This window comes from Eublepharis macularius, chromosome 2 (genome assembly GCF_028583425.1).
Source record: "Eublepharis macularius isolate TG4126 chromosome 2, MPM_Emac_v1.0, whole genome shotgun sequence".
Taxonomy (NCBI): domain Eukaryota; kingdom Metazoa; phylum Chordata; class Lepidosauria; order Squamata; family Eublepharidae; genus Eublepharis; species Eublepharis macularius.
Genome location: NC_072791.1, coordinates 114,580,250 through 114,596,246, shown reverse-complemented (window position 1 = coordinate 114,596,246; position 15,997 = coordinate 114,580,250). Strand labels below are relative to the sequence as shown.

Here is a 15,997-nt window from a genome sequence, read left to right as displayed (position 1 = left end):
TGCCCTGGAGAAAATGGCTGTTTTGAAGGGTGAACTCTATGGCATTACACACCATTGAGGCCCCTCCCCAAACCCCACCCTTTCCAGGCCCTGCCCCCAAATCTCCAGGAATTTCCCAACCTGGACCTGGCAACCCTAGTCCTTGCAAACTAAAACCTGCTGCTACTATATAAATAAAAGTCATTTCCTCCGTTTCATCTCTAAAGCCATTTCTTTAGGATTATCTGGCCCAAGTTCGATGCTTTTAGAAAGCGTTTTTCTCCTTCCTGTTTCCCCACAGCACCTCCAGGAGTTTCCACAGCTTTTCTTCAATCTTTCTCAAACCTGCTTTCCTCCTACATTTTGAGAAAGATCACAGTAAAACCTGGATAGCTGCTGTGTGGGTGGGAAAATTCAAATTCTCTAGCTCATATGGCAGCCATTTTCCCCAACCCCTGTCCCTGCAGCTGCCATCCCCCTTCCACTAGGGGTTTAAAAAAATTTTTTTAGAATATCATTCTATCAATATACCATTGTAGCAACAGATGTAGTAAGTTTTCTAAGTTCTCAGCTTTCATTTTTAAAAAAGTAAGTCTCTAGCTTCTTACCTTGTGGAGATATAAGGAAAAAGATACATATTTGCAAGGGAAGGGGCAATAGGCTTATTTTTTAAAAATAAAATAGGTAATTCAGAGAACCTTTTACTCTTACAACAATATATCAGTATAATAATATTCTAATGCCAATTTTTAGAAAGCAAGAGGCTGCTCCTGTTCAAAACTGTATATAAAGAGAGAAGAGACTCACAGGAGCCACTATTCAAAACCCATTTGAATATATAATCACAGTCAAATATATTAATGCATTTACTACTCAATGTTATTGATCACAGTTCAATGTTATTGATCACAGTCAAATATATTAATGCATTTACTACTCAATATTAAAAAGCATATATGAGCTATTCAATAAAGTTAGTCCAGGGTTTCCATCGTGTATATATGTGTGTTCTTTGGCCACGAGGAACAGCAGAGTCTTCACAAAGTCTTCTCAAACGAAAAATTACCAGGTATGGAACAGGTTCCAAAGCAAATTAGAAATTAGCCACGCCCAATCTGGGGCCGGCTAAACTCAGATTTCGTCCCCTTCTTCAGGGGCGTGGTTCCTAACTGTAATGAAAAATTAATTTTGTGTTACATTCAATGGTAACCCCACTTTAGTGGTTTATACAGTATCCATAAGTAAATGTATTACAAAACAGCAATGTAGGTCTTTTATACAGTGTTACAGAATGCCAAAAGTCCTTTTTTTTAAATCCATAAACCCATGACAAGGCATCACAACCAAATAAATTTACACTACATTGTAAAAGACAGACCTGTTCCATTCACTATTATTCAATTTCAATTAGCAAAGACACTTATTTTTCCCCAGCACCTGGACGGCAGCAGTTGTATCTTCTCCTGCGCGTCATCTAATTGGCCATACTGAGTTTAAATAACATCCACTGTGTGTTTAACTTACTTTAAAGTAGAGTATCTCATTAGAGAAAACAGTTTAACAATAACTCAGTGTTAAGGCCATAAGGTCTAATTGACTGTAGAGTCACAATCCAATATGCCTCCCTTTTTAATAAGTTGTTTTGATTTAGCTGACCCTTCATTAAAACTTCCAGTACCAAAACTTTAAAGGAGGTTTCCTCATGATGATATTCAAGAAAATGGGAAACTATTGGTGCCTCCAGCACTTTATGTCTAATCCTAGAGATGTGTTCTGATATCCTTGTTTTTAATGGTCTTACTGTGCAACCAACATAAACCAGACTGCAAGGGCATTCTATCAGGTATATCACCCATGATGTATAACATGATGCAAAATGTTTGATTGGTATCCTCCGATCCTTGACTGAAATTTCCCTTCCCTCCTGCATTAGCTTACATATGCTACAACGTCCACATTTATAATTACCAACAGGTAATGATGATTGCTGTGGGGCAGATCGCATTTTAGCATGTATCAGGACATCCCTTAGGCTTTTTGATCTGCGAAATCCGCAGAGAGGTCTTTTTTCACAGCCTTCAATATCTTGGATCAAGTGCCAGTGTCGGTTAACGATTCTCTTAATTTGGTTCGTTAGAGGTGTATAATCCAAAGCCCATCGGATGCCTGAATCCAACTGTCCTGAACAGGTTTGAAAAAGTTCAGCTCGGTCTTTAGCTTTAGCTCGAATTAATGCATTAGAAATAATTTGAGGTGGATAATTCCTGTTCAGGAAGGCTTGTCCCAATTTTTTGCTGTCCCTATCAAAATCCATGGTTGTGGTGGAGTTCCGTTTAATATGTAAAAATTGACCGTAGGGGATGTTTTCTCTCAAATGTCGAGGATGGAATGAGCTAAATTCCAGATAAGAATTCCGGTCCGTTTCCTTCATGTATGTTCTAACTTTTATCTTATTACTGGAGTCTCTAAACATAACAACATCAAGAAAATTAATTCCAAAGTAGTCAGAACGCCAGGTGAACTTAACATTTGGATCCTGATTATTGAGCCAATCACAAAAATCCTGTATTTGGGCTTCTCCCTTAAATAAAAAGTATAAATCGTCAAGGTATCTACAAAAGAAGCAAATGTTGTTCCTAAAGGGATTAGTGTCATTTAAAATGAATGTTCTCTTCCAACGGGCCATAAACAGGTTTGCAATACATGGTGCCACAGAAGATCCCATGGCTACACCTTTCTTCTGGAAAAAATTTTTTTCTTCAAAACAAAAATAATTTTTCTCCAATACCAAGTCAAGTAGTTGTAATAGAAACGGTGATGGAAAGTAGTGTTCTGTTAGGTTTCCAAGGGTTTCCTCTACCACCTCACGTGCTTCTTGATGTGGAATGATGGTATAAAGGGAATTAACATCCATTGTTAGGAACATAGTATCTTCTTCCAACTGAATATTCTCAATCTTTTTAACACACGGGACTTTATTAAAAAGATTGAGAATATTCAGTTGGAAGAAGATCATTCCACATCAAGAAGCACGTGAGGTGGTAGAGGAAACCCTACATTGCTGTTTTGTAATACATTTACTTATGGATACTGTATAAACCACTGAAGTGGGGTTACCATTGAATGTAACACAAAATTAATTTTTCATTACAGTTAGGAACCACGCCCCTGAAGAAGGGGACGAAATCTGAGTTTAGCCGGCCCCAGATTGGGCGTGGCTAATTTCTAATTTGCTTTGGAACCTGTTCCATACCTGGTAATTTTTCGTTTGAGAAGACTTTGTGAAGACTCTGCTGTTCCTCGTGGCCAAAGAACACACATATATACACGATGGAAACCCTGGACTAACTTTATTGAATAGCTCATATATGCTTTTTAATATTGAGTAGTAAATGCATTAATATATTTGACTGTGATCAATAACATTGAACTGTGATCAATAACATTGAGTAGTAAATGCATTAATATATTTGACTGTGATTATATATTCAAATGGGTTTTGAATAGTGGCTCCTGTGAGTCTCTTCTCTCTTTATATACAATTTTTAGAAAGCTGCAAAAGCCATGGTGGACTGGTGTGTGTGCTTTTAATATGGCATGTTTTAAATTCTCCCGTTTTCTAGTTGACGCTGCCGCCTCCCTACTCCTTCTTCTTGCACCCTCCTCCCCCTGTAACTTCCTCCTCCTCCTCTCCATGCAGCGTCTTCAGTTGGGATAAAGAGGATGTGGGGGAAAAGATTGTGGCAACATGATTGAGCATCTAAGCAAAAGTTCAGAAACATGCCTGATACATGAACCTGAAAAGGATGGGGTGGGGGGTACTTGTTCTCCAGTTTGGCTCGGCAATAAAGAGCAAATTGGGTAAAATTTGGCCATTATTTTCAATGGGAAATGTGATTTGCGGCTTTCCGGGGATCTGGGGGGGGGGATTTTAGGACCAAATTGTACCAAATTTGCTGGGGACCTACTTCTAGCTGTTCTCTAAAGACTCCCCGAGATTCATGAAGATTGGACTTTGGAGGGCCACTTTATGTGCCCCAAAAGAGGGTGCCCCCAGCCACCTCCAATCTCCATTATTCCCTGTGGGGAAAACTAGGGAAGCTATCTCGGGGGCTGGGGTGGCATTTTGCAAGCAAAATTCTCCAAATTTGCAAGACCTACTCCTCACTGTCCTCTAAAGACCCCCCCCCCCAAGTTTCAGGGAGACTGAACCCCAGGAAAGGCATGATCGATGGGTTTCCCCACTTGCTCTCATTTTCTCTCCACAATAATAAAAAAATGAGGTGGCTAATGGCAGTTTCTTTGGGGGGGGGCTAAAATGGCTCCTCAAGGTCCAATCTCCCAGAGACTTTGGGGGGGGGGGTATTTAGAGGACAGTTAGCAGTAGGTCCCCTGAAAATTTTGCAAAATAGAACGCCCATCCCCCTGGATAGTCCCCATAGTTTTCCCCATAGATGATAATTGAGATTGGAGGTGGCTGGGGACAAACAGGCAGGAAAGAGTTTATTCTGACTGACAACAAGAAATGCTGCCGTGGCTTCTGAAGAGGGGATTGCCCACTCCCCCTTTGCATAGATGCTCCCCCTTCCTGGTGGGCCAAGCTGCAAGATCTCAGCGAAGGTGTGGAACCCATTTTCAGCCCCACCCAGGGAACCAGGCGCGTTTTTTTCCCAATACGTCCAATTGTATAAACAAGTCTACCTCTCAGAAAAGCTGCAGAGGAAGGCTGGAGCTTGCGAGAAGGTGCATCATGGTATACCATCTCTTGTTTGGGAGGAATGGGGAAGAAACACGTGCCAATCTGAGCATGGGATCAAGTGCAGTGTGGCCACAGTGTGCAAGTGAACAGGAAAGCAACGGGGAAACTCATGTAAGTGCATTCACATGTCATACGCATGTAATTTGTCTTGTATAGTTTGGCTCTTAACCTCATTCCCACCATCATGGCAATTGACCAGGGTTTTCCTACATACTGTTGATTGTTTGTTGTGAAAGTTTAAATATTTTGGGAATGTTCACTCCACTAGAGTTCTGAGACATTACTGGAGCTTGAATAAAGTTACTCAAGTGCTAGCATGAGTCTGTGCATCTATAACTAGAATATTTGTAGCACCCAAGAAATTGTATTGTCGAAGGCTTTCACGGCCGGAGAACGATGGTTGTTGTGGGTTTTCCGGGCTGTATTGCCGTGGTCTTGGCATTGTAGTTCCTGACGTTTCGCCAGCGGCTGTGGCTGGCATCTTCAGAGGTGTAGCACCAAAAGACAGAGATCTCTCAGAGAGATCTCTCAGATCTCTGTCTTTTGGTGCTACACCTCTGAAGATGCCAGCCACAGCCGCTGGCGAAACGTCAGGAACTACAATGCCAAGACCACGGCAATACAGCCCGGAAAACCCACAACAACCACCCAAGAAATTGTTTTGCATGCTTCTTTCTTCTTTTTCAGCTACAGTGATCTAAATTATTAATTGAATGTAGCCTGAATATAATAATTTTGTCTGTCCTCCATTATTTTCTTCCACATCTACAATACAAACTTAGTTGCTTGCATCAGAACTTAATTCAGAATCTTCTTAAATTTCCCAGGAGCTGTCTTTTTAGTTTAGTTTAGTTTAGTTTAGTTTAGTTTAGTTTAGTTTAGTTTAGTTTAGTTTAGTTTAGGTAGAAGCTGCAGGCTCTAGAGATCTATTCCATCAATATTCCAGCTAATCCTTAGTTCCATGAAGTTAAGATTCAATGAAGTTAATGATTCAAGTGCTTCTTCCCACCCCATTCTCTTTTACCAAAGTTCTTTTCTTGCAGCAAAGAAACGAACATGACAGGTAAAGAAGCAGACGGCTGAACAGCAAGGGCAGCTCTTTTATTGTTCTATCTGGAGTATTTGAACCATCCTAAACAGATTTTTTAAAAACTGAGTTCAGTACAAAGATGTACTCAGTTCCCTAATTTCAGATGTTTCATGGGCTTGCTGCCATTACATATCTCCTAAAAGGTGGCAGGCAAAAATACCTTAAGATTCCATGCCCATTTGAATCATTGCTACATTTTCTATTCAAAAGTACAGCATTTTCCAATGAGCCAGACTATAATCTCTACTGAACACCCAGATTTTTCAGTCTGAGCAGGCTAATAGTTCCTACCCTAGACTGCCTATAAATGTAACAATGGCAAGGAAATTTATATCAAAAGTCATTTTCCTTCCTGGCTCATAGAAGCAGCATAGCACCATTATCTTCCAAGACAGGAATCTGACTGCAAATGACTAAAAGAAATACTATGAGCTCTCAAGTCATAACTCAATATACAGCTTTAGGTTTTTACAAACCAAGACATCCCATTAGCATTCCAAAAACTCAAGCAAAAGCCACAAAACCCTAATTATAAAAAGGTAGAGTCCCCCCAAGGAAGTTAAACCACAAACACAGAAATCATTCTTTCAGACATTCAGTTGTGGTGACAGTATAAAATATTCCCATTTAACAATGTATTCGTTCTCAAATGAACTGCTACATTTAAGCTGCACTCCTATGCACACTTAGCAGTTACATCCCTTTGAACTCTATGGGGCTTAAACTGAATAAACATTTATAGGACCTTTGGTTCATCTAACAACAATTTCCATCCCATCTCAAAACAGGATAAGATTACATTGCCTTTAAACACTTAACCAATACAGCTAAAATGACCTGGTTAAAATTAATTCTCTTACAGTTACAATATAATTCTACATGCTTTTTAAATATTCAGTAGCCAACCTTATACTGGTAGGATGGAAATGGGAAAAAAAGGTTTATCAACATTCTACATTATACCCAAAGCAGGAAAAATTACACAGTTGGGTCGCTACGGAGCCAAATTATCAATATACAAATTTAATTCTAAACATGTCTTTTAAACCAGCTCTAACAGAATAACCCATTAGAGAGATCAAATGTAATATGATTCCAAGAACTGTCCCCAGCTGCCCAGGTAGTAATGCAATCTGCATTCATATGCAATCTGTATTCATATAGATCATGAAATGATTCTTTGTTCACGTTTGTGAGTTAAAGTATTTCCAGTGACTCATTCCATGCAGTACCAAAAAAAATATTTTTCTTCTCAGCCTGAGTTCTTAACTTGATTATTAAACATAAACCCAGCTTGCTTACTTGAGCATTAACATTTTGGTTGAAAGCTTGTCGCAGTGCCTGGGTGAGACCTTTTGTGACATTCTGTTTCAAGGAGTCACTCAGCAGTAGCCTTCTTGTATTCAGAAGCAAAACTGAAATACAAAGTTATACATTCATTTAGAAGCATCTTCTGTTTCATTTGCTTAATAATTCTTTTCCAAATCACAGTCAGTGTTTAATAACAACAACAACAACAAAGTGTGTCATTAATATCCCCATGACAATCACCCTGTGAGGTGGATGGGGCTGAGAGAGCTCTGAGAAGCTGTGACTGACACAGAAGTCAGAAGAAGTGGAGAAGTCAGAAGTCAGAAGCGGAGAAGTGGAGAATCAAACCCAGTTCTCCAGATTAGAGTCCTGCTGCTCATAACCACTACACCAAACTGGCTCTCAGACAAAATGCAGTGACTCCTAATGAACCTACACTGAAGTGGGTTCATTAGGTAAGAAACTATTTCTGAGAACCAGGAACTATTGCTAGTTATTCAAAACCCACATAGGTATTCTGACTCCATGCAACCTTTTCAATAAGGACCATTTGGAGACAGATTTAAAAAAATATATAGGTACTTTATTGACACCTGTGGTGATTCAGAGACACCATCCATCAATAATGAGAAAGGCACATTTTCATAAGCAACAAGCATATCAACATATCACATTTAAAAAAAATTATATGACTTGTTTGTTTCTCAGTAGAATGTAATAAAACACAAATCCATTCAGTAAATATGTGAAGTTGGGGAGAGTAGAGCTGCAAAATTTAGCTGCTGACACATTACTAAAGTTACTAAAATATTATTAGGCATCTGATAGATTCTTTAGACCAGGGGTTTTTCCAACATAGTTGAGTCTATAGGCAGTTTTGGAATTTTGAGCAAGTGTAGTGACCCGTTGGAGTTTATCCCCAAGCCTCAAGAAGCAAGTAGGTGCCAGGAAATAAATCATCAGACATCATGGCTCCCCTGAGCACCATGTTAGGTATTGCTTCTCTAGATGCATTAGGGTTACCAGAGAGATGTCTCAGTTTTTGCTGTCCATGGGCACCTGACGTGCCAGAGGGAGGAAATGGGGGGATGGGAGCACACGCCAGCATTGTACTAGTGTGTTGACATCATTCCTGGTGAAAACCAAAAGTGAAACATGGAAGTACTAGTGTGTCCTATGATGGCACATCTAGTTTTTATCATACGTGATGTCAGCATGCCACCAAGATACCACCACACCATTCCCCATCCCCTAATTGTTCCCAGAGGTTGCCAGCTGTGGCTTGGCAACCCTAGATACATGTTTCATTCAAACCCCCATGGTATGTCTTCCTAATTAAACAAGCAGTTGCATAGGGCACTATACATACAATTCACCATCATTTAGTAGCCATGGCATGTATCCAAGATTTTCATGTTATGTAAAATTGTCATGTTGCCCACATTACAGAAACAGACAAGCACTTTGGCTAGTCCTTTCCTCTTCCTCCTCAGGAATTAACTACATATTACAAAGTGTAGGAGACTTTGAACATATTTCTTATATTCCACAACATGAGCAGGCAAAACAACAAAAAACAGACTCCTCCCCCCCACCACTATATTCAACAGTCTTCAATATAAAGTGATGTCAGGGAATGGTATTAATATTCTGACATTAGAACTACCTGAAAATGAGTGATATTAAACACAAGTAATGATGTGTCAGATCTGTTCAAGGGCTTATCAAGTACAAAGAAGTTATCACTATTTAGAAGAAATAAAATTGTCATTATTTTACATTTGGGGAGATATAATATAGAACTATACAAGGATAAATACACAGTTTGCAAGAGGCTACAAGCTGCAACCCTAAAGATATGTATATGGAAGTACCATTGAGATTACTACACAGTGAACACAAGAAGCCTGCTGTACAGTCTTACTGTAGCATATACACTGCACAATATAACTAAAAAGTTAATACCATGTAGCACGAATGAAATTACCTTAGACAAAAGAAGTGTTCCTCATAACCTAATAAGGAGGGATTTAAACAAAATTCTGTGTGGGGGAAAAGACAAAAATTCAAAGCCTATAGCTGGAGAAGGGAACACTGAAGACCTGCAGGGAGTGGAACATATCCTAGGAAGCATTAACTCACAGGTAAGCACAGAAACAAAAGCCTCAGGGCATATAACTCATAGATTCCGATGTCTCTACATTAATGTGCAGAGTATGGGAAACAAGCAGGAGGAACTTGAAGTCCTAATACAGGAAGGGGACTATGATATAATAGGCATTACTTAAACTTGGTGGAATGACACTCACAATTGGAATCCTAGGAATGAGGGATACAACTTGTTCAAAAAAGACAAACAAGTAAGGAAGGGGGAGGAGTAGCATTATATGTAAAGGATATATATAATTGTGAGAAAATACATGCATCTGACCATGGAAATTCAGTTGAGAATCTCTGGGTAAAAATAAAAAGGAATAAGAAATAATAGTGATAATATGGTGGGGGTCTGCTATAGACCAACAAGTCAAGCAGAAGACTTGGATGAGAAACTCCTAGAATAAATTACAAAGTTCAAAAAGAGACTGGACACAGTGGTCATGGGAGATTTCAATTACCTGGATATCTGTTGGAAGTCTAACTCTGCCAAAAATGAAAGGTTAAATAAATTTCTGACTTGTCTTGCTAACAACTTAATTTTTCAGAAAATAGAAAGGGAAACAAGGGGTTCTGCTATCTTGGACTTGATACTCACCAACAAGGAAGAACTGGTTGACGAGGTGAAAGTAGTGGGCACCCTAGGTAGCAGTGACAATGTAATTTTGGAATTTACAGTCTTGGAGGAGGGAAAAGCTGTATGTAGCCAAACATATAGGTTGGACTTCAGGAAAGTAAATTTTAACAAACTGAAAGCAATGCTGGGTAGAATCACATGGTCAGAAATATTTAAGGAGAAGGGGGTTCAAGAGGGGTGGGAATTTCTTAAAAGTGAAATACTGAGAGCACAACCACATACAATTCCTATGAGAAGGAAAAATGGGAGGAGCTTAAAGAAGCCACGGTGGCTTCATAAACAGCTTTCTAATGAATTGAGAAATAAAAAAGACTTATTTAGGAAATGGAAGAAGGGCCTTATAACCAAGGATGAATATAAACAAATAACCAATGTTTGTAGGGAGAGTGTTAGAAAAGCTAAATCTCAGTATGAGCTTAGGCTAGCAAGAGATGCTAAAAACAACAAAAAGGGGTTCTTCGCTTATGTTCAAAGTATGAAAAAGAGCAAGGGCCTGGTAGGCCAGTTGCAGGGACAGGGAAGTGAAATTGTAACAGGTGATAAAGAGAGGGCAGAACTGCTCAATTCCAATTTTTCTTCAGTCTTCTCTTGCAAGAGAAATAGTGCTCAACATGGCAAGAATAGAACACATGATGGGGGAAGGGAGCTACAGCCTAGGATCAGCATAGAGGTAATATGTAAATACCTAGTTTATTTAAATGGAACGAGGTCCTCAGGGCCAGATGAATTAAAGCCAAGGGTATTAAAATAACCTCACAGATGTAATTTCTGAGCCTCTGTCCATTATTTTTTAGAATTTTTGGAGATCAGGTGAGGTGCCAGAAGATTGGAGGCGGGCAAATGTCCCTATATTCAAGAAAGGGGGAAAGGAGGATCCAGGTAACTACCGAGCTGTCAGCTTGGCATCTATACCTGGAAAAGTCTTAGAACAAATAATCAGTCAGTCCTTGAGCATTTAGAAAGGAAGGCTGTGATTACTAAGAGCCAGCATGGGTTTATCAAGAACAAGTCATGTCAGACTAACCTTATCTCCTTTTTTGAGAAAATTACTACCTTGCTGGATCAGGGGAATGCTGTAGATATAGTTTATCTCGATTTCAGTAAGGTTTTTGATAAAGGTTCCACATAATATTTTTGTCGACAAGTTGGTAAAATATTGTTTGGATTCTATTATTATTAGGTGGATCTGTAACTGGTTGACAGATCTCACCCAAAGACGAGAAGAGTGACAAGTGGAGTTCCTCAGGGATCAATCCTTGGACCTGTTCTGTTCAATATTTTTATAAATGATTTGGATAAAGTAATAGAGGGAATGCTTATTAAATGTGCAAATGATACTAAATTGTGAGGGGTAGCAAATACGGTCAAAGACGGAGTAAGGATACAAGATGAACTTGACAGGCTGGAAAACTAGGCTAAAACAAATAAAATGAATTTCTACAGAGATAAATGCAAAGTTCTGCATTTAGAAAGGAAAAATCAAATGCATAATTATAGGATGGGGAAGACTTGTCTTGGCAGTAGTATGTGCTAAAAGGGGCTAGGGGTCTAGACCGTACACGGAACATGAGTCAGCAGTGTTATATGGCAGCTAAAAAGGCAAATGCGATTTTGGTCTGTATCAACAGAAGCATAGTATCCAGATAATGAGAAGTGATGGTATCGCTCTGCTCTGATTAGACCTCACTTAGAGTATTGTGTTCAGTTTTGAGCACTACAATTTAAGGATATAGACAAACTGGAACACGTCCAGAGGAGGGCAACGAAGATGGTGAGGGGTCTGGAGACCAAGTCCTATGAGGAAAGGTTGAATGTTTAGCCTGGAGAGGAGACAACTGAGAGGTGACATGATAACCATATTCAAGTACTTGAAGGGCTGTCATATTGAGCATGGCATAGAGTTGTTTTCTGCTGCCCCAGAAGGTCGGAACAGAACCAATGGCTTGAAATTAAATCAAAAGAGTTTTCAGCTAAACATTAGGAAGAACTTCCTGACAGAGCAGTCCCTCAGTGGAACAGGCTTCCTTGGGAGGTGGTGGGTTCTCCTTCTTTGGAGGTTTTTAAGCAGAGGCTAGATGGCCATCTGACAGCAATGCTGATTCTGTGAACTTGGGCAGATCATGAGGAAGAGGGCCAAATGGGTTACATCAGTGCTTAGTTCTCGTGGCTTTCTTACATGCCCAGGGTAATGCCAATCACCACCCTGGGGGTCAGGTAGCAATTTTCCACAGACCAGTTCGGCTAGGAATCCTGGAGGTGTTTTGCCATCTTCTGGGCATGGAGAAAGGGTCACTGGGGCAGTCGGGGGGGGGGTAGTTGTGAATTTCCTGCATTATACAGGGGGTTAGAATAGATGACCTTAGAGATCTCTTCCAACCATGTGATTCTATGATTTCTCCTACTACTACAACCTACGATGCATCCTGGAATTGTGCCCCTGGGTCAGCAGACTCCCAGCAATAACATAAGGGTGAAGCAAAGGAGGCTGAAATGCAAAGGAGGGAATTGCCAAAAACTGTCTCCCTCTTCCATGGGCAGAAGAGTCTTCTGCTAGTGTAAAAGAAGGTTAGGAATGGATCTAAGCCCATGACTATCAACTTTTATTGAAATCTGCAAACACTAGAACAACAGCTCTCTGTGAGATTCCGTCATCATTTAATTTATATTATTCAGCTATTTTTTTTAAGTAATCTACCTTATTTTGTTTGTACTTTTGAAAGCAACAATTTAGACCAAATGCATTCAGTTTGACACAAACTCCTCCCCCTGTATGTTCATACCTGTCTTAACTAGAAGGTTTCTGGAAAGCTGGCATTCCAAAGGAAGAACTGTTGTCACATTAGCAAAAGTTGCAGTTGACGCTGGTGTAGTAACAGCAACAGATGATTTTTCAGCAGGTGTAGGGAGAAGTCTAGTTGTTTTCGCTGATGCTGTAATAGATGTCAAAGCTGCTGTAATTGTCAGTGGGTATGCAGTTGTTTTAGTGATGTCTGAATTTGTAGGTTTCTTGGTGTCAAGTATTGTTGTTTCAGTATGTCTTGGTACATGTGTCGTGGGAGCTGAAACTGTACTAGTTTTTGTAATTGGAAATGAACTAGTGGTGTGCACAGGTGTTGTAGACTTGCCTCTTGATACAACCGGAAAGGCTGCATGTGTCATTACTGGGCTTAAAGTTGGTGCCATTTTTGTGGCAGTGTTATTTTTTACTAGTGTTGATATTAATGTGTTTAATGCCATCACAGATGGCGAATTTTCAGAACTCAGTGAGAACAAGGATGAAGTCAGCATTGGTGATGTTGGAGCTGATTTTCCTGTAACTGATGCTGCTTCTGAAGTTGCTACAGATGGTATTACACCAGGAGACACAGACGGTAACACTGTAATGACAGAATGGGTAAAGTTGGTTGTTGGCAACAAAGGAGAATTTAGTTGTATTGGTGATGCATGGAAAGAGGTTATGATGCCTGACTGAAAAGTGTTGGCGGTATGTGTTTGCAATGGAGTGATCTTAGTGGTTTCATTAGGCAATTCAATTGTATTTAACATGCTTTTTGTAACTTTTGCATACCAGCCTCCTCTATTATATGTTGTTCGTTCTTTACTCAAGTGATTATCTGTTTCAAAAGCAGTGCTATCTGTAAACTGTGCTGGGTTTCTTGAAGTTGTATATTCTTCAGTGACTTTTAATAATGGAGTTGAGCTTTGCTGTTCAGGTTCTTGGACAGGATGGACTGTTGATTTTGGCCCACTTACAGAATTAATTTCATTATTTCCTGCAACAGTTATTTTAGCAATTAATTCTGAAGCCAGTGTTGTATAGAAGGTATTTATTGGTGGAATGAGGTTTTCTGAATTAGTTGTTTGAATCTTCAGCATAGCGTGGGCGTTGGTATAAGACAGAGAGCGAAGTGAGTGAGAAGATGTTGGCAACATTGGCAAAAATGTACCCATACTAGTAGAAAGCCTTATGTTATTTGTCATTAAATCTTTAGTTACATGAGTGGATGTTTTTTCTAAGTCTGAAGTGAAATTCAAATTCCTAATAGTAAAATATTCCAGAACATTTCTACGTGTGTTGGTTTCCTTGTTTGACTGCAGGGATGGTACCTCTATGTTCTGTGAGAAGTTGTCTTGGTTCTGAGTAAGGGATGCATACTGATCAAAAGGTGCCCCAACAGGAAATGAGTATGCATTAAATTCCATAAAATCTTTAGACTTTGTTCCAGTAAAAGCTGAAACATTCTGAATATCTGCTACCGATGTATTAACCAGCAGTATTTGAGAATTTGAAGACGTATGTTTATTTAAAGAATCTGTATGCTGCTGCAGATCTGAAACATCAGAATATGCCACTATGAAAGCAGTAGGATTTGCATGATCCTCTGTGGTTTGGGAAATTTGAGTTGTTCTATTTCCTACAGACATAGTAATAGCAGCTGAAGACTGCTGATTTACAGTGTCCCACTTTGAGGCTAAAGCTGTGGTTTTAAACATCTTTCCTATCCTTGAAGTATTTAAGGTGTCTTTTACAACAGAACTGGAAATTTCCACAGAAGCTGGCACTGAGCTTCTTAAAGAGTTTCTTGCTGGAGAAGATGATGGCAAAACACGTATGCCTTTAAATGAAACAGTGGTCCAAGAGGATATATCACCCATAAGTGAAGTTTTATCCATTTTAATATCAGATTTATTAAAAGGTGGCTGAGATGCATATTTTGTGTGTGGCATCATAGTGGTCTTTCTCTCCTCTTTCGTTAAGTTAACTGATGCATTTTGTACAATAGACGCTGTTAGCTGAAAATTTCTAAAATTATCATCAGATGTAAACATGGAGATAGAATCAGATTGTGAAAGGCCTGTAATGGAAGTTGGCAAAGGTATTGGCAATGCAGTGGAGTTGGTATTTTCCAGTGACAAAATTCTCTTCATCTTTGTTTGCCATGGTGTTTGCCTACTGCTTGCAGGAATTTCTAGCATGTAGCTTGTAATCTGCGTCCCTGGTGACTGATAAGGAAGGATATTATCAGCAGTAACATTTGTGAATATTTTGGCAGTGCTACCTTCTGTGTAGGACCGACGATGTAAAGATCTTCCTAAAGAATAATTACGAGATCGCAGTATAGGTTCAGAAGATGTGGGAGGTGTGGGTACACTGGTTTCATAAGTGATATCAGAAGCATCTTTTGAGGAAGACCAGTTGGTTGATTCTGTGATATAAGGATGTGTTAAATAAATCTTTGAACTGAATTCATAATTATGCGGTGCTGAAATGGTACCATGTGCTGCTGTATTAAAAGTCCAGTTTCTTACCATTATCAGGGAAGTGACTTTATCTGGTGAATAGAAGACTGGTATGCTTGTGGATGCTGGTGCTTGAGCTATTCCAGTGTTTCTAGTTATTGCCTCTGAAACAACTATAGTTGGCACTGTTGGGGAAGACACATTTTTCTTCCAACGTGAAAGTCCCACTGGACTTTCAGAAGCTGACAGTAAAGATATCTCTTTAGTAGACTCTGATATTGAAGACAAATCAGAAGTAATTTTCATCAGTCCAGAAGGAATACTCGTGGTATGATGAACGGATGTGGAAATCAAAGGAATTGCTGTCCTGCTGTTAAGAACTAGGAACAATGTAGTTATATTATTGCTATTTTCTTTATAAGGTATCATTACATCAAAAGGCTTACTGCTGAACATTGTTAGAGGGGTTGCATTCTGTATCAACCTAGAGATAGATTTCTTTTTGCTAGAATTCAATGGCATTCTCTTTGCAGATAATAAAGAAGTCTGATTGGATATTATTGCATGCAAAGGAGAGTGCAGTGTTCTATTCCCTGGGTATATCTGTCTCCCTGCAAGTATGGTGGTATGCCCTCTAATAAATCCAAAGTTATTATTAGAAGATGTGGCAGTTGAGAAGTCTCTGCTACCCTTTCTGGTTAATGAATATTTTGTTGTGCTTGTTAGATTATCTACACTCTTATAAAAATAAAAATTATCTGATTTTAGGTTGATTGAATTTTCTTTATCTTTGGATGCAGGCGTTTTAATGGGTGGCACATTTAAT

At 39.3% G+C, this 15,997-nt stretch overlaps 1 protein-coding gene across 1 annotated transcript in view; it reads right to left on the bottom strand.

The window, feature by feature from the left end:
* Positions 1–15,997, bottom strand: part of KIAA1549L (KIAA1549 like) — a 242,499-nt gene that overhangs the window by 133,972 nt on the left and 92,530 nt on the right. Inside the window, exons 3-4 of the mRNA XM_054972418.1 lie at positions 12,711–13,307; positions 7,131–7,243 (exon numbers count right to left, since the gene is read on the bottom strand). Coding sequence (XP_054828393.1) covers positions 7,131–7,243; positions 12,711–13,307 — 710 coding nt within the window. The remainder of the gene's footprint in view (positions 1–7,130; positions 7,244–12,710; positions 13,308–15,997) is intronic.